At 41.4% G+C, this 19,481-nt stretch overlaps 2 protein-coding genes across 3 annotated transcripts; both read right to left on the bottom strand.

Moving 5' to 3' along the window:
- Positions 1-1,373: 1,373 nt before the first annotated feature.
- Positions 1,374-6,884, bottom strand: OSTC (oligosaccharyltransferase complex non-catalytic subunit). The gene is made up of 4 exons (XM_035113741.2): positions 6,636-6,884; positions 4,455-4,548; positions 3,474-3,671; positions 1,374-2,395 (listed from the first exon to the last, which is right to left on the bottom strand). Exons 1-4 carry the CDS (start codon positions 6,772-6,774, stop codon positions 2,377-2,379), a joined length of 450 nt encoding a protein of 149 aa, XP_034969632.1. The 5' UTR covers positions 6,775-6,884; the 3' UTR covers positions 1,374-2,376.
- Positions 6,885-13,491: 6,607 nt separating this feature from the next.
- Positions 13,492-16,788, bottom strand: RPL34 (ribosomal protein L34). Of its 2 annotated transcripts, none has more exons than XM_035113980.2 (5): positions 16,649-16,788; positions 15,517-15,586; positions 15,331-15,430; positions 14,300-14,403; positions 13,492-13,649 (listed from the first exon to the last, which is right to left on the bottom strand). In XM_035113980.2, the coding sequence occupies exons 2-5, from the start codon at positions 15,579-15,581 to the stop codon at positions 13,565-13,567; spliced, it is 354 nt and encodes a 117-aa protein (XP_034969871.1). In that variant the 5' UTR covers positions 15,582-15,586; positions 16,649-16,788; the 3' UTR covers positions 13,492-13,564. The 2 variants fall into 2 exon arrangements, with proteins under 2 accessions (XP_034969871.1, XP_034969872.1); XM_035113981.2 differs by lacking the exon at positions 16,649-16,788 and adding an exon at positions 16,562-16,645.
- Between the last annotated feature and the right edge of the window lie 2,693 nt (positions 16,789-19,481).

Below are 19,481 nucleotides of genomic sequence, written 5' to 3'. Positions count from 1 at the left end.
TAAAGCCTTAAAATGGCTCAGGACCACAATACCTCAAAGACCACCTCTTCCCATATGAACCTACCCGGACCCTGAGATCATCTTCTGAGGCCCTTCTTCATGTGCCTCCTTCTCAAGAGGTCAGGAGGGTGACAACACGAGAACGGGTCTTCTCTGCAGTGGCCCCGTGTTTGTGGAATGCTCTCCCCAGGTAAGTTCACCTGGCGCCTTCACTATATATCTTTAGGCGCCAGGCAAAAACGTTCCTTTTTAACCTGGCCTTTGCCTGACCTGATCTACATCCTAGACCTATACCCTTTTTAAAATGCTGGCTCTTTTAAGGTTTTTTTATTGGGTTGTTGTTTGTATTTTGATTTTATGTATGTAATCCTTTATGTGAACCGCCTGGAGACCTTTTGAGTATAGGGCGGTATAGAAATAAAATAAAATATGCACTGTTAAGTCTATGGTCTGTCACTTTCATTAAAAAATGAGGGGCAAGAGGATAGACAGCAAAGCTTGATGGGATCAAAAAGTCTTACACTATCCAGTAGTATCATAACTCAGAATAAATTAAAGTTATTGGGCCCCCTGAAGTGAAAAACGCCAATTCTACATGACCAGTCTGTAACAGCAAAGAGCCATTCAAACATTGATGGCACAACCCAAAACTCTTAGTGCGATTCCACCCGCCCTGACATTGGACAAGATTAAAGCTGCAGTCATATAATAAAATATGCTCCATTAAATTCAGCAGGACTTGTTTCTAAACAGAGATGTAAATGACTGCACTATAAGAGTATTTCCAAGTAATGGGCCTCAAGATTATGCACAGGTAGGTAGTTTAGACAATTTAATGTAGCATCACAGAAGGCTCACCTGGCACCTTCATTACATATCTTTAGGCACCAGGCAAAAATGTTTCTTTTCAACCAGGTACTTTGCTGATTAATGTTCTATGGCTTTTAAACTGTGTTTGTAGGAGGGCACTTATTGGTTTGTTTGTTTTTTTAATGTATTTTGTGTTTTCATTTTGTATTTTTATGTTGTGAACTGAATTTTATTTTTAATGTGCATGTTGTAAACCATCCCATAATGAAGGGCAGTACAGAAATTTGAGTAAATAGAAGAAACAAACTGGACCTAGGCTATAAATGAAAAGATGACCCAGAATCATTCCTTGGAAATTCTCAGGAAATTGGCCCGGGAACATCTGGGAAGAAGTCTATGGTTTAGCAGAAAACTCATTATGTGGCCAGGAACAAGTCATTCTCCCCATCTGTAAAACGGAAATAATAGTGGCCGCCAGGGAGAGATGTTATGAAACAGTCATCAACTTACTCTGAATGCCAAAAATGCTCCAATATATGAACTCTGTATTAAACACAAAGTAATTTAGTAGAAAAAGATGTTTAATATGTCTTTCTTATCTTTTATGAAGAGGAAGAACTACACACAATAATGGATTTTTCCTTCACACATGTATTCTCTTGCTGCGTTAGAATGAATATCAAAGTAAACATTGCCCGAGACACTGCTCTAATAGAACACACACACACACCCCAACTGAGAAGATACTCCATGTGCAAAGCAGGTGAGCTCTGCTGCAGGAGCCTAGTGTGGAAAATGGAAGTCTGTACCCAATATTCAAAGTTACACAAGAGCAGCCCCTGCCCCTCATGCACACTATGCAAAATGTTTTCCAACACCAACCACCTGTTAGGCAAGGGTGAGGTTAAGGAAGCAGAAGCTCAACTGAGAGCCTCCACAACCCTACAGCTCTTAGACATCTCACAGCTTCTTAATATGTGATAAGCTCTGTCAGCTTGGCCTGCCTAACCCAGAGACGGGCACAACATTTTTTTTCTGCCATCGCAGGCTGCTGTATCAGGGACATGTGGTATATGGCAGTCATGCAACACTGACAAACACTTCTGTCAATTTGCAATCATGAAAATGATCAATTTCTATTCCTCTAACCCTCACCCCCATTTACAAAATGAATTCTCTCAAAAGGAGCAAGAAAAAGCCATGGTGGTACATGAATAAAAGTATTACCGGTACTTTTGGCTTGAATCCTTAGGAGTGCGGAGAGGAACAGGATTGAAGGACAGATGTTTTATGTTTCAGGTTCAATACACTTAGGCCTAGTTAACACTTCTGAGTATTTTTAACAGTCATAAAAATAGACAAAAATCTGTTAATAAACTAACTGCCCGTAACAAGTGTTGTTCTTTATACAAGAAGAAAAGGAGAAAGCAGCCCTTTCCTTGGTTCGTTCTCTTTTTCTTGTCTCTCTGGACAGGAGGGGTGGGGCTGTGGAATTTTTGCTATTCATTCCTCTTCACGAAGAGAAGAAAATCCGATTTCTGCTTTGCGACACTCCACAATAAGGCACTAACCCATTAAGTAGCCCCTAAAGGACAAAAGGAAGATTTGAACAGGGAGGGAGGAATATATTATTGATTGTTTGCTCTTCACCAGGGTGGGTTACAACAATTTAAAATACAACATTAAAAACAGTTGCGATTACCCACAATTGCAAAAACTACAATCACCAAAATAGGGTGGGTTCTGAAAGTATACATTTCAGGTTTCAAAGGCATTCACTGAAAACTGTATAATGAAGTTGCTAGAGTGGACAGGGCATTTCACATCTTAGGGGCTGCCACAAAGAACGCCCTCTCCTGGGCCATAACCACCTGGAGTTTCTGAGAGGGGTGGAGCTACCAAGAGGGCCTCCTCTGCAGATCTTAACACCCAGGACAGGGAAGGAGGCCATCTTTCAGATATTTGGGGTGGGAGTGCTTTAGGGGTTAAAACACTAACATGAGCATCTTTTATAAAATAAAGAATCACTACATAAGTATAGGAAGCCACCCTACACACCAGATACTTCTGTGTAGGAAACCATCTGTGGGTCATATTTAACTATTGTACTCTCATGTGCTTGCTTCAGGTTTACATTGCTGGAAGTCATGGTTAGCGACATTCTCTACATATACAATAAATTGTTGTATATTCCTTGTTAAATGTTCCTTCAATCATTCTTTGTTTCCTTCTGGACTTTAAAGCTAGCCACAAAGACTCTGCCTCAATCACCCTCAAACTGGGGATAAATCTGATCTCCCTTGCAGGATTACTGTAAACAATATTAGTTGTTTGTGAAATGCTTTTTACAACAGTACTTATATAGCTTTTCTCATAAATAGTATTGATTCCCTCATCTCTGACACTGTAGTCAGTTTTTTAAAAAAAATATTCTATTTCATGGCCTGGCATCTTTCAATATTATGATTACTCTAGAGTGGACATTTGCTTGTCTATTGAAAAAAAACCTACGATGTAATTCACATTGCTCCAAACAATGTTTAAAAACATGAGAAAAGACCTTGCAATACCTTTATTTTCCCCTTAGTACTTATTTCATGTTTAGATTCTGATAAAGATTAAAAGTGGAGGTCAGAAAATCATAGGAGAAACAATTTACTTACGGTAATTTCATCCTCATGAATACTCTGGCCATAAAGAAACTCAACAGGACGCTGACAAATCCAATAAAAAGCAACAGAAATCTGTTCAGCTTTGGGATATTTGGTGCATTAGAACGGTCCAATATTATAAAGCCAAGGCCTCCCATTGTGAAGAGGAAGCTGGAAGCGAGCCCTTCCATAATGTACTGTCCATTTACTCTGCATACAAGACAAGGAAATATTTTAGTTTGAACAGCAGTGCTACAGATTATCCGGCTAACCTGTCACATTGTGTAAAGTTCACAAACACAGGTGCATGCATATATTCTTCTCTCATACACAAGAAAAAGTCATCATGATACAGCGGAAGGTAGAAAAAAAAATAAATGCTCAGTGTCACATTGCAGGAAAACCTGCTTCCTCTTTGAAACCATTAGACTTGATGCTATTAAACAAAGATGAGAAGTTCCCAAAAGCAGTGCAGATAGCTACCATACCCAGAGCTCTATAATTTACTGAGAAGCAATCCCATCAAACATCTGGCTATTCCTTCAGCTAAAACTATCAACACACACAGAGCCCAATTTCTTTCCAGAATGTGTCAGACACTTATTACTGGTTTTCCCTTTGCCATGATACTTCTTGTTGCTTAAGATCCCTAGTCCCCAAATAGGATGGGCCTACAACTCCTTGTGTATGGTGTGTATTCTCTAACAATTAGTTTCCATCCTTGACAGTAGATTAAACCACACAAATGACTATTAACTCAGTTCAACTAAGACTCTGTTCCAGAGAGCAGGAGGACTGTATACTAAGTTAAAGAACTTAATTTAAAATGATGCTAGTGTTTCTATTCATTTTTGTAGCTCGGTAAAGCTACAATGAACTTTGATCATAATGTTCTAACAGCCAGATAACCACGTAAATAGCAGTTCACTGTCAAAATACTCCCTAGTAATCTTTAGAGAAATACATTTTGCTAGTAGAGAGTATATTTTCTACCTGTAAGCCAAGAAGGCCACAGGCCTCTGGTGCCCATGTTCATCTGTCATTGAGCCAACACTGGGAGGTTCTACAATCACATCATAAATGATTCCTACAGAAAGAGGGGGGGGGGAAATGTAAATTTAGTTTAAAAGCATGTGCGCGCGCACCCACACCACCTTCCCTAAGCCTAAAGAAAGTCAGAGGTTCATGATCTAAGGTCTTTTTTTCATGTGAAAAATATGGTGGACTGCATTTAGTTTTAGACATTCAAAAGCGTGCAATAGAGTACACAGTTACTAATACCATATAACAAGTTTCAGGGAGAATGAGGAGAGCTGTGGTTGTGTAGCTTACAACAATCCTCCAATGCAATCCACCGTTATTACCCATGCACTTACCGGTACATGCGTGTGCAATGCTACAAATGGTTTACAACAATCCTATAATACAGCTCAATTGTTAATACTTCAGGTTGCAGTCCAGCATATTTTCTCTCTAGCTCTGCTGAAAGACCAGCTCAATCAGGAGTCTCCCTCAGCTGCAATAAAGCAGCACCCACTCCATATTGCTGGCCTACACAACAAAGGGAGAGGCAGCACTGCAGAGCCTCTAGAGACCTGTAGCTTTTGGCTCCTACTCTCCTTTCATGCTGGCCACATGACCTGGAAGCTATACGCCGGCTCCCTCGGCCAATAATGCGAGATGAGCGCGCAACCCCAGAATCGGTCACGACTGGACCTAATGGTCAGGGGTCCCTTTACCTTTACCTCCTTTCAGTTACTTGCTGTGGTCTAAACCACTTAACCTTTTGGGCTTGCTGATTGGAAGATCGAGGGTTTGTATCCGCGCAATGGGGTGAGTCCCAGCTCCTGCTAACCTAGCAGTTTAATAGCACACCAGTGCAGGTAGAATAGGTACCAGTGCAGCAGGAAGGTAAACAGCGTTTCTGTGCACGCTGGTTTCTGTCATGGTATTCTCTTGTGCCATAAGCGGTTTAGTCATGCTGGCCACGTGACCCAGAAAGCTGACTGTGGACAAACGCCGGATCCCTTGGTCTGAAGCGAAATGAGCGTAGCAACCCCCTAGTCACCTTTGACTGGACTTAACTGTCTTTTACCCTTTTTTTTAACCTTACTTGCGACAACCACTCTTGTCACGAAGAGCCAATCTCCAACTTAGAATGGGCCGTCAAATTCCCCTCTCCAGACAGCACTGCCCAGACCACCACCCCTCACACCAGCCTAGTGCTTTAGTCCAAAGATCATCAGGTTCAACCCCCAGCAATGCTTGGCTGGGGTGTGTCTTTAGAAACTTTAAAATATGCCAGCCAATTGTGCTGTAGTGGACAGTGTCAAACTAGGACCTGGGAGGCCAGGGTCCGAATCCCTGCTCAGCCCTGAAGCTCATCAGTTGATCCAGTGGGCCAGTCACTGTGCCTCTCAGCCTTTGCTACCTTAGGGTGTTGTTGTGGGGATTCAATGAAGAGGGGTGGGGAAGTGGTTTGTTGCAGGGATTCGTCAAAGAGGAAAGGGGATATTACCTACGCATGCCACCTCAAACTCCTTAGAGGGAAAAGGCTTCAGGGCACAAACAAATAACAAAATAAATGAATGAAATGGAACAGTAGCGTTTCTGCACCCGTCCCCAGGTCACCTTCATTTGCTAGTGTCTCTGGGGCTTTCCTAAAATAATTAATACAGAAACATCCCTTCTGTAGCAAGGCACAACTCAGGACCACGGGAAGCCTGGCGAGAGACCCATTCACTTTTCATGCCTTTACCCCACCCATTTTTGGCTTTTTGTCACTCCTAAATGGAAGAATGGAAATGGTTTATTGAATATTTACAAACAGGCAGGATTATTGTAATAATAATTTGCAGTTTTCATAAGAGTATATCTTTAAAGTAGATGAATGTATGAACAAATTAAGTTAAATTCGTATATGCAGAAAATATTAAAAAATCAATTTAAGGAACCGCAAAAGAGGGGGGGGGGGGGAGAAGGAAGTGGAGATTTGAAATGTTAAATGACTGTAAATTAATTGAGAGGCATAAACCTGAAAATTATATACAGTATACAGTATGAATATGGGGCAACGGAGGAGGCAGGAATGAGCTGCGCGTGTGCATTTGCGTGTTTTTGTGCGCGCCTGAAGGCCCACCGCGCAGAGCCTCCCGTTTTTCCCAAGGGAATTACCTCCCGTGATGAGGAAGTACGAGACCACCACCAGCGCGTAGACCGTCATGGCCGAGGGCATGTGCACCCAGCTCGGCTTCTTCAGCTTGATGTTGGGGCACTCCAGCACCGCGAACGGAACCCGGTAAAGCGTCTCCATGTCGACTCTCAGCGTCGGAGGCGGCCCGCCCGTCCCGTATCCTCAGGCCACGAACTCCCCTCGTCTCCCAACTGCAGCTTACCCAAGCGCATGCGCCGTTACGGAACCGATAGGCTCGTCTGGGCCACCGTCCGTACGATAACGAAAGCTGAGGCGGTAACGAGCCGGGTCCTGCAAGGGAAACAAGACAAACACGTCTCAGGAGAAACGGGAAGGAAAATAACAATGTGTAGCGTAAACGAAACGCAAAACGAATAAATGTGGAGAAACCTGAATTTGAATGCGGCGCGTTATCAATATTATTTTTACCCTCCCGCGGCGTGCGGTAAGGAGCGGCTGGGAGAGTATACTAATCTACCGAGTCCTGGCAACGCTCAACGTGGCTTTCTAAACGGGTAGACGTGGCCCTGCCAGGACGCGCGCAAGCCACGCCCCTTCAAACAAGCCGCGCCCACATTCGAAGCAGAAGCTGCAGCTAGTTCTTCCTAATGTTTAGGTGGAATCTTCTTTCTTGTAGTTTGAATTCATTGCTCCGTGTCCGCTTCTCTGGAGCAGCAGAAAACAACCTTTCTCCCTCCTCTATATGACATCCTTTTATATATTTGAACATGGCCATCATATCACCCCTTAACCTTCTCTTCTCCAGGCTAAACGTACCCAGCTCCCTAAGCCGTTCCTCATAAGGCACTGTTTCCAGGCCTTTGACCATTTTGGTTGCCCTCTTCTGAACACGTTCCAGCTTGTCAGTATCCTTCTTGAACTGTGGTGCCCAGGACTGGACACAGTACTCCAGGTGAGGTCTGACCAGAGCAGAATACAGTGGTACTATTACTTCCCTTGATCTAGACGCTATACTCCTATTGATGCAGCCCAGAATTGCATTGGCTTTTTTAGCTGCTGCATCACACTGTTGACTCATGTCAAGTTTGTGGTCTACCAGGACTCCCAGATCATTTTCACATGCACTGCTTTCAAGCCAGGTGTCTCCCATCCTGTACGTCACACCCTCTATCTATTTTTGTGCAGGATTTATTAGAAGGAAACTCTGCTGATTCAAAAGGCCACAATCCTTTTTTCTTTTCCTGCAACCGATTAGGGCGCCATCCGCAGTATACATTCATGGCAGTATCATGTTGCATTAAACAATCATGTGTTCCTTCAAACAATCCTGGGAACTGTAGTTTGTTAAGGGTGCTAAAAAAGTCTACTGTATTCCCCTGAGAACTACAATTTCCAGAGTGGTTTCACGACCCATCCTCTTGACAGAGAGCTGTGAAATTTTAGCTCTCTGAGTGGGGTCTCCTACCCATAGCTGCCAAGTTATCCCCTTTTTTAAGGGAAATTCCATTATGCTGAATAGGCTTCCTCGCGAGAAAAGGGAAAACTTGGCAGCTATGCTCCTACCAATTCTTAGCACCCTCAACAAACTACAACCCCCAGAATTCTTTGGAGAAAACCATGACTGTTTAATATAGTATGATAATGCTTTAAATATATAGTGTAGATGGGGCCTACACTACCTCTCAAAAAGGCTTTGCTGTTCTGGGCCCCTTCTAAACCTTTTTTTTTTGTCTATCTCCAACTCACACAGGTCCCAGTCAGTATAGCTTGTGGGCAGGAACAATGGGAGTTGTACAGTCGTACCTCAGAAGTTGAACACCTTGCACCTTGAATGTTTTGGCTCCTGAATGTCGCAAACCCGGAAGTGAGTGTTCTGGTTTGCAACGTTCTTTGGAACCTGAATGTCCTCTGCAGGTTCTGCGGGTTCCAAATGACTGCAGGAGCTTCCTGCACCCAATCAGAAGCCGTGATTTGGTTTTCTAACGTTTTGGAAGTCGAACGGACTTCTGGAAGATACTTCCTTGGTACGACTGTATTCCAAAACAATTGCCAGATGCTTGGTTGGCAAAGGTGATCCTGGCAACAGTGGTTTCCATCCCTCCCCCCCCCCCCGGTCAAACCACTTGAAAATGGCTGAGGATCTTGATGGGAAGCTTAATGACTTTTCTGCCTTTTCCAGGGGTTTTTAGCTTTATTTTTACAGACACATTATGGACCACCTAAATGAAGCTCATGAACCACGCTTCGAGAACCTGTAAAAACTTCCCATTTCATCCACTTGCTGCTCAGTTATCCTTCACTATTTATACCCCTTAGAGCAGAACAAGGAAGTAGAATTCCGAGCTAAGGATTTCAAAGGTCAAGATCAGAACTAAGAATTGAGCGGTGAAGCATATTGACAGTTAGTGAAACTCCCTTCATTCTAGTTTTTAAAGACAGTCCCAAATACAGCACATTAAAGTCATCTATCCTTAATGTTACTAGAGCATGAATAACTTTGGGCAAACTCTCTAAGAAAGGGTGCAGTTGGTACACCATTAGAATGGTCAGGTAGTGGAGGGAACCGTAAAGAGTCCTTGTGTAATTTTGCCTAGAATAATCTCTGTGGGTGTTGAACAAGACTTCTTGGGTTTGATAACCTTGATAGTTTGTGCTTAACGTTTCACCTGCAGCTTGGATTTAAAACACATTAATGTTATTTATTTGGGGGGGGCATTATAATTCTGTGACTTTCTGTGCATGAGTACCTGCTTTGACTTCTTGTTTCTATCAAAAGTAAGAATATAGAAGTTGATCATTTTAAAAATGCTAATCTTTATAGACATAACCAGATGACAAAATTAGTGATAGTAATTGCAGTTGATAAGAGTAGCCACAGCATGGCAGAGTTGCTCTCTAAGAACAAGCCCACTCTCTAACTTGAATCTTCTTTGTTGCTCAGCTTGTCAAAGCATGTCTTTACCAGAATGTACATAATCAATATACATGTGGAACTTCATAATTAAAGATGCAGTTTTGAAGACTGAAATTAAGGTTAATGAATTACATTTTTTTGTTTGTTTTTTGTTTAAAGCAGAATCGGCAGAGGGGAATAGCCTGAAGATTAAGTACAACACCAAACCATTAGTGGCTAACTCAGTGATGGGCAACCTTTTGAGCTTGGTGTGTCAAAAATTGCCCAAAACCCGAGCATAACTCAGGTGGTGTGTCACTTCGAGAAAAAACCCATAATTCTGTGATATTTATAGTTTAAATAACAAAAATGTATAATTGTAATATATAACTGTATTTAATAAACCAAAAACTAATTATTAAACCAAACCAAACCAAAAACCCCTTATTTATCACAAAGTGCCCAGAGTTGTTGAACTTTTTTGGGGGGTGGAGCTGCTGACCAAAGTTTTGGAGGTTTTTTGGGGCGGTGCAAAAGTTGCTTTGCTTTTTTTGGGAGGGATGCCGCAAAGCTGCTGTGCTTTTTTTTGGGGGGGGGGGGAGAAAGAGAACAGAAATAAATGGCGAATAATACCTTCACTGGAACTAACACGCAGCACCGACATAGTCTGCCAAAGCGCCAAAAAACCCAACAGAACGGGATAAAAAATTAACGTTGTTACACCCAATCATCGTCTGCCAAAGTGCCAGAAAAAACAGCACAGAAAAGGTTACAAAACCAATCTCTGGCAAAAAACCAATCTCAACAACAAAAAAGGACCCGGGTTTTAACAGCGGAGACAAGCTGTAGCGTGAGGAGGAGCGGGAGAACAAATGGGGGAAAAACAACAGTGTGAATGGGCCGATGGGGCGCGTGCCAGCAGTGAGGGCTCTGCGTGTCACGTCTGACACGCGTGTCATAGGTTCGCCACCACTGGGCTAACTGGTGGTCCTCCAGCTGTTAACTAGACTCCCAACCCCAGCCACCTTAACTGTGAGCTACAGCTCAGCCTCCCTCTAGGGTTGCCAGACTCAATAGTGGACAGGACTTCTGTGCATTTAATTACCCTGCTCTCTTTTGAGTCTTGAAACCTTAAAGAGAAACCAGCAGACCCTTTGCTTGGAAATTAAACAAAGGGTCTGCTGGTTTCTCTTTAAGGTTTCCAGACTCAAAAGAGAGCAGGGCAATTAAAGGCACAGAAGTCCTGTCCTCTATTGAGTCTGGCAACCCTACCCCCCCTCCCATAGCATATTGAAAGTGCAAACTTCCAAGAAATTGTCAGGTATATACACATTTTATACTCAAATCATTATTTCCATCACCCACAAGATTTTCAATAAGCTAAGGAGTTAGTATACTAATATAAAGTTTAAAACTACTGAACAAAGAGGATTTGGTGCATATGCTATTTAGGTTTAGGTAGGTGGCTGTCTCAACCCATCAAATGTTGTTCTGTTTATATTCAGAAAAGTGTGGTGGATGACACCAGCTGTTTAAAAGGCTAACTTTCCATCACATTCAACAGTTATGCTTTCCTGGGTCAATTTAGAGCCTTTCCCTCTTTTAAAAACTAGTGTTTTCCCTTTCTCATTAGAATTAACAGAAAAGGCTCTGCTTAAACTACTTTAACATGCATCTCACAAACCTGAGGTAGTTTACTTTTAGCTTGCCCTGCAGGATCAGACTCTTCTACTCCCAATGTTCTTCACAAATTCAAAACAAAATTAGAGGGCTTTTTCATTAAACATTAAGCTTTACTGTCTCCAAAAATCACGCAACATGTTTATTTAAAGAATTCTACTGAAGCCAATTAAACTTTCATCATGTAAATGAATTAAGATCCAGGAGTTAGAACAAGCAAGCATTCGCCAGATTTTAACCCTTTCCCTCACACAAGACACCTCCTGGAAGCAACCTCACCTCCTGTCATTGGGCAACTATGTTCATATACACTTTTGCTAGTGTCGAAATCTCCAACCACTTCCATTCCTAGTGTATTTTCCCCAGCTAGACTGGTTGCTCCCAGGTACTGACCATGCTGCAAAAACCACAGTTGAAGTTGGCACTTCCACACGTGCCACTGTTAGATTCAAAGGAAAAATATTAATGGACATTTAAATGAGTCTACATTCACTAAGAAGTATGAGTTTTGCCTTTTCAGAAAGCTGGTAAACAAAGCTGAGATACCATAATTCCACCTGAAGAAAACAAATACTGTGTTTATTAGCTCCATATGCTCTTTCAAAAAATTGTGATACTCACTGAGCTTGTTTATAGGAAAACTAAGGCTGCAACATTAGTCAAATTTAGGAGTGAAGTCCTATTGAAATCTATGAAAATTACTTTCAAACAGAAATTAGCTAATGTTATATTTAGACTACTAAACTTAATGGTAAATCATCTTAAACTATGTGCAAATGTTTTTCATCCATTCATTTAGACTTCTAAGAGCAGGTCTTTAAAAAAGTAATCTGGTACCTCATTGCATTATAGGTGTCAACATAATGGTGCTTATGTAGATGAGAGCCGTCATGTATTTTTTGTTAGGTCTGCCTTGATATTGCGGCAGTCTTTGTCTTTTAATCAGGGGGGCATATTACCATTTTCTTAATGCCTGCACTGTTTTTACCACAAGCAAGGCTTTTATCAGATTGTAGTGATTATTCTAAATCATCTTTCTTGTTCACTCAAATGCAGTTTAATAAATTAGCTACTTCTTGGTTTTTGACCTAATCTGCTTGTTAAGAACTGAAGATACCACACACTGAAAATTTAAAATTAGCAGCAAGATCTCCTTTCCAAAACATCATCATTTAATTACGGTGCTGTCCAACAGCTTTTAATACAAGCGAAGTCTAACTGAATACTTGCAACAAAGGTTAAGCAGACACCTCTTACTTTTTCTGACAAGAAAATCAGAGATGATACAAAAGTCAACTCACAAAGGTTTTAAGGATATTACTGAATAGTTCCTTTCTAAGCCAGAAAGGGAATTAAGAACAGCTTATATAACCATTACAGTTCGTATATTTCACAAGTATCACAGAAAGTCTCTGGTTGCTTTCAGAAGTGCCCCAAGAGCCTAGAAGGTAAAGGTAAGCACTAAGCAACTTACCTTGCAAGATCCTACATAAATTATGGGATGCATCCAGTGCTCTGTGTGCAACAGGAATCTCCTCTCCCACCCCATGCCCAGACCATCTACTTTGGAGGGTTCTTTAACCTTCCAGAGCTGATTTTGAGATGGGGGATTGGACGTACCAAGAGGAAGCTCCATTGCCTGCACAGTAGTTCACTGACCAAGAGAACTGATATTGTCCTATATTTAGTTCTTTTAAAATCACTTATGGCAGAAGGGTACATTTTAAACAAAACCAAAAAATACCTTTAATTATTATGCAAGTTCCGTCGTGGTACAAGCTAACTACATCCTCTTTCCCAGTGGAAGTAAGCTGAAAACAACAAAACTCATACTAAAGATCAGTAGTTTTCATCGCTTTTGGCCCATGAGGCATATTTAGAAATCTAAGGAATTGTAATAAACAGCACAAATGCAGGAAATGCTGGCAAGTAACTACCCCTGCCAAATAATCCTTAACTAAAAGTTAAAATTTGGGAGTGATGGGGTCCTGATGAATGGCAAAGGAAATGTCTGAGGTTGCCATGTCAATGACTCCAGGCTTACGGTGTCACAAAAGCATCCCCTCATTAAGGTTTCTAGCATATCCTAGGGAACCTAGCAAAATTGACAACCTGAAGGAGGTGTGTGATGATTTCCTTGCTCATTTCCTTGCTTATTTCTCCCAGTGGATCCTCATGCTCCTTGTTCCATGCAACTTGTTTAGGATATGTATTTAATGCTTTTAAAAACACACACGAAGATAGTAATCAGCACAAAGCCCCCGACCCCTTACAACTCCAGAGTTCACCTCAATACTGAACATATTTGATAAGTTCTCCAGGAAATAATCACTACACACGGAAGTTAAATCTTCATTTATTAGACAGCACAAATTATCACTTTGATTTCTGACTCTGTGCTTGGGCCTTCAGCACCTTGACAACAATCTTCTGTTCCTCAATAAGGAATGCTCGTTTGATTCTAGAGAAAAAGGAAAGCACTTGTTACTATTTCAGCATTGCTCATTAGTTATCACACAGGCTATATTCAGGGAAGCCTCCAAACCATGGTCTGAGATATCTGCTTCTCTTTTGCCCCCTCTTACTCAACTGGAGGAAATTCCTGGTGACTGATGATGACCAGGTGAACAGTTAAATACAAAACAGCTTGTGTTGCTGATTGCTTATAAGCTGACATGGCTGGATGTCAAAATAAGCTATTACATTCTAAGACAACAAGCAATAATCACTTAGTAAAATAAAATCCACAACACAATTTGTAAAATATACTTGTCTTCTGTTATTCAAGCAGGGATGAGTTAGGTTGGGTTTTTTAAAAAAACATCTATTTGTACAGCACAAATTTTAGTCCAGATTTCTACAGTAGCAAAGTTATTTATTTTTAAAAGATTTCATCAAATCACAAGGCGGTGGACAGCAACTTTAACATGCAACCATCAACAACAGACATTATTTTAATCAGTGCTTAAAGGCCATTAAGTTGCTCAGGGTAGAGGTGGTTGCATGAAGAAAAGGCCACCACTAAGGAGGAGTTACAAAAAAGAAACTAGACAGATATTTGAAACTAAGAATTATAGCCCACGAACTTAAAAAAAAATGGTTATAAATTACCTGTCACGAACGCATTTAGCACACATGGAACCACCATAGGCTCTGCTAACATGCTTCTTTGTTTTTGACAGCCTCATAAGAACTTTAGGGCGAACAGCACGAACCTGTAAGAAGTGAAAAATACATTTGTATAACTCCCCGTCTGCATGATTTGCAGTCTTAGGCTTGTTAAAAGACAATCAAATGAAGAGACAATAAGCATATAGTATGAAGCACTCTTGGCCTGCTTGCGGGCTTCTCATGGACATCTGGTTGGAGACTGGCAGACACATATATTTTTCTAAGAACCAGGGAAATTTTTTGAAAGACAGTACTTTTACACTAAAATTGCTTTGCTCCTTAGTGCTTCCCTTAAGCAACCTTCCACAACATTGAGGAAATCAATTTTAAAGTCTTAGTTAAAACAGTATCGAATATATTCTCTTCAGATATTCCCTTTAGTAAATGCAGACACTGTCAATAATTAATTTCTTTCATTTCTTCACTACCTGTTCACTTGCCCTCTTCAACCACATCAGAATTCAATTCTGTACTGTTACAAGACTGTATGCACACCATTATGTTAAAAAAAGAAGCAGTTTATTAGCATGTTAATTTCAGCAGTAAAGCACTTCCAATTCTGTAATATTGGTTCACTGCTATCACCATGAAATAAGCTATTCCTGTTTTGTCACAATGTAAAGGGGGGAAAGCAATTGCTACTAAGTTGTGGAAAATAGAGGACACACGAAAGAGTGCAAAACAAACAACAGAAGGGGCACACTTATAGTTTCAGCTCTAAGATGCTACAGCAAATGACCCACAGTGCATTAGGCACTGGCATGAACATCATGCCAACAATGAAATTACAAATGCATTAACAAACAATTGCTATACCAACACTTTAGATTTTTACAGGCAAGGTGGGGGGGGGGAGAGATTTAACTAAGAGCCACATATACCAGATTTTCCAATATAAATTGGGTAATGAGCCAGAGTTCCTGTCTTTATCTAGGATGCCAGTCAACACAAGTAAAAGAGAATACACTTACACCACGAAGTCTTCCTGGGCACACGCCGCATGCAGACTTTGGTGCCTTGCCAACTTTCTTGGTGTACAAATAAACAATCCTATTGCCTGGTGTCCGGGATCTGCATCAACCAAAGAAACAGTCATTTAAGTGTTATAAAATTTATTTAACAATAATACAATCATTTAATAGTAGGATTTTACTTACAGCCTGGTCTTGTTAGAGGCTGTGTTGTAGGACAACCTACGTCGGTATGTTAAACGCTGGACCATCGTGTCTAAACAAGGAAAGAAAATACAGTGAGAGAAGGCAGCATTCTAAGCAGAGTATGAGACAGACAAAGAACACACACACACACACCCCAATTGCCAGTGTTACATGACTATTCTGTCATTCAAATGAGATAGAGGTAACATAGTTTCTCACCAATTTATACTCCACACCACCCTGGGGGGTATGCTTGGTAGGCTAAAATAAATAATAACTGGCACATGGAAGTTCTTCCCAATTCAAGTCTCATACTTTATTTTGTAAAATTAATATATTGCTTGATTGCAAAACAACACCACCACAAAGCAGCTAGCCATTTTACCACACTTACAGCAACACAGTTTGCAACCAAGTTGGTGTATGATCACATTTGCCATTCCTCCAATGAACTAAATGGGTTTATTTGACTGTACCCTCAAAACAACCCTGGAAGGCCAGTGAGGTTTAGAGAGACCACAGGACTGGCGAACTTCATGGCAGAAATAAGTGCTGAACTTGAACTCTTACCCAAGCCAACGCTTCAGAAACCACAGGCACAACACTCTTGCAGTTCGGTTTGGTGACCCCCCCCCACACACCGCCAATTACCCCACATTTTTAAGGGAAAACATCTCAAAATAGATTCCTCGGTGATTCTACATGGAGAAGTAAGGGACCGAACCCAGATGCTAAATAATATGTCCTCAGCCCTTTATTTCTCGCAGTGAAAACTGGGCATCGAACGAACCGTTGGATAGGGAGAAAACACATTTTATTTAGCCTCCCGCCCGAAAGGGCCCAGCGCAAGTGCGAGAGAACTGAAGAGTCCGCGATTATTCATAGCTCTGCGCGGCTTCGGAGACTGGAAGGCCTCGTTCAAGCCTGTGCGAGGCGGAGCGGCCTCCACGCAAGACTCCCACTCAGGCGCCGGCCTCTCCTGGCTTGCCCACCGACATACACCCCTCGTCCTTCACCCCAAGCTTCCAGGTACCCTCCGACGTACCCGCAAGGCCCGCTCAAGCCCTCCCTGCCGCGGATGGAAACGGATTAAGTCAAGCTCCCCGAAAGAGACAGACTGAATCGCTCTTACCTGGAGTGGGAGCCGGCACCGGAAGAGGAAGCAGACACTAGCGCGCGGGTCAAAGTTCAAGCGCCAAGACCCGGAAGTGCGTCGACGTATTACTTCGTTTGTTGCTAGGACACCATAGAGTAGACCGAACTGGGCGCCGCCATCTTGTACGGCAACTGCAGAAAGGGGGAGGAACCTGAGTGTTTTCTTGAACTTGGAAGGGAGGAGTTATGCAGCTTTCTTATTTTTACCCTTTGCCATCGTTCCCAGGGCACCTTGCAAAAATAAATAAATAAAACAACAGAATGAAAACATACTAAAACAACTGCAGAATGAAAACATACTAAAACAACTGCATACTAAATACAGCTGCATATAACAATTAAAACTAGTTCAAGTTTTAAAACCTGGTAAATGAAATGGCCCAGCACTCAAATGATATCGGTGTACTCACTTTAAAAAAAAATAGTCCTCTGTTCTGAGCATTGTTTTAAAAACCGCCTCTTCTCTGATCTTCCACGTCATCAATATGGGGGCCTTTTTTGCAGGATGATTAGTGATATGTGGTGGAATTTTTTTTGCAGAAAATGTTCCGCTTTTATACATGGCTTCATAAAATTATTTAGTAACATAATGAAAACACAATATACATTCCAGTTTAATTGGGAAAATGGAATGGAGACAATAATGTTAAAATCTAAAACTTGTAATTACAATTTTTTCAGGAATTTTAATAAGAGTTTTCAGCACTTAAATTTTATCCCTTCATGCTGCAATCCTAAACACACTTATCAGAGAGTAAGCCTCAATGATGAGTGGAACTTTGAGTAAACATGCATAGGATTTTACTGTTAAAATATCTAGAACTGTATGCTATTGAGGTACAATATCTTAAAATTTTGTAAGTGTAAGTTTTTTAGTTTTTTAAAGAGCATGCTAAATCAGATCTTCAATTTAGGGCAGGTTTTTATTTTTATTTTAAGCACATAGTACTGGCGGTGCCTGAAAGCACAACCCAAGCATATTTAAAACAATGTGATATACCTGTGCAAGTGATTTTTCACTGACTAATGTACAGGGTGGCAAATGGTAGCCCATGGACAAAGTGGGCCACTGGCTTGCCCCTAACATAAATAACATCCTTCTACCCTGTCAAACCTGTTATGATTCATCAGGTAAGTCCTAGGCTGAGGAGATAGCAGCTGTTAGAACTTTCCAGCCAGCTGTGCTCATTAACCATAAACTACAAAGAGAAAGGATGGGAAATAGTAGGAAACAGAACTTGCATGGTTGCCGGGCAACACATAAAAGATCTCATATTACTGTTATAATCATGAAGCAAAAATGATAGTCACGTGGTTGCTTAGCAACCACTCCCTTTCCAAGCCTTAGCCCTGCCGACATGAATTTTGGCTTAATGGTTATATTTCTGCCGTTATTATACTTGAAATTTACTGTGGCCTTGACAGAAACAACAGCCGCTGTGCACTGCCCTGCCTCATCCCTATCAGCTTGTTTTAGTGGCCTTGTCGGCTCAGAGCGCTTTGTATTAAAACCAGCTGATGATATGTCAAATGTGAGCTTATCTAGGCAGAGACAGCCTTGCACTTGGATTACTGCAATGCATTGTATGCAGGGCTGTCTTTGAAAATAGTTTGGAAATTTCATTTTGGTCAAAATAAGGCAGCAAAATCGTTAACTGGGATTGGAATGTATGAACACATTACCCCAGTGTTTTGTCATTTGTCCTGGCTTCTAGTCTACAGTGGTACCTGTACTTACGAATTTAATGCGTTCCGAACACACATTTGTAAGTCAAAAAAAATTGCAAGTCGAATCCCATAGGAATGCATTGGGGAAAAAAAATCGTAAGTAGAAGCAACCCTATCTAAAAATTCGTAAGTAGAAAAAATCCTATCTAAACCGCATCCAAGATGGCGGACGGAGCTCCATTCGTAAGTAGAAACATTCGTAAGTAGAGTTATTCGTAAGTAGAGGTACCACTGTATTTCTATTCCCAATTCAAGTGTTCATATAAAGGCATAAAGCCCTTAAGGGCTTGGGGCCAGGTAACGGAGGATTCCTCCTCCATTTACTTACCCAGACTTTGATATAGTCTTTGGAGACCCTTCTCCAGGTGTCCCTGTCAGATGAGTTGTGGTGGGTGGCTACTCCAAGCAGCTTTACATACAACCTCTGAGAAAAAAAAGAGGCTAAGTTGTGTTGAATGGAGATTGCTGCCCTTTCTTGAAGAGGGAAAGTGAACAGGTAGTAAATAAATGAAAGAGAAATTGATTATTGACAGTGTCTGCATTTACGGAAGCGGAATGCAATCCAGAAGTGCAATTTTCTTCTTCAGGGGGGAAAAGTATGTTTTGTGACTACAGTATCCTGAATCAGGAATGTGAGCATTCATTCTCTTCTGTTTCATCGCTATACAGCCTTCTTTGTAAGCAAGCAGGCAGCCACTGCAAAGCAACTACAGGAATTGGTAGTGAGACCCCTGCTAGAGCGTTGGCCTTGGCAGGTGCCCAATGAGGCAAAACCTGATGGCAGCCCTAAGCACAAGGCATGGTTTATTTATACTGTCTCTTTACATGTGTTTCCTGTGAGACCACTCATATTTAATTTGCAGAGGCGCTGAGGTTCTACCTTCATTTTCACTGCAGCAATGCTAATCACCTAATGCCAGATCTATTGTTGCTGTTGTTATCATTTTTACATATTAAGAAACCCTACCTTTTGCTCATGTGCTATTGACTACTATTGGATGATCCATTCCAGATAGCCACAAAAGTATGTGCCGGAGCGTAACATGGGTGCAACAGGGCTTTGGGCTGACTTTTAAACCTTC

Source organism: Zootoca vivipara, chromosome 9 (assembly GCF_963506605.1).
Source record: "Zootoca vivipara chromosome 9, rZooViv1.1, whole genome shotgun sequence".
In the NCBI taxonomy this organism is placed as follows: Eukaryota; Metazoa; Chordata; class Lepidosauria; order Squamata; family Lacertidae; genus Zootoca; species Zootoca vivipara.
The sequence above is the reverse complement of the archived record's forward strand: the minus strand, read 5'-3'. Positions and strand labels throughout refer to the sequence as shown.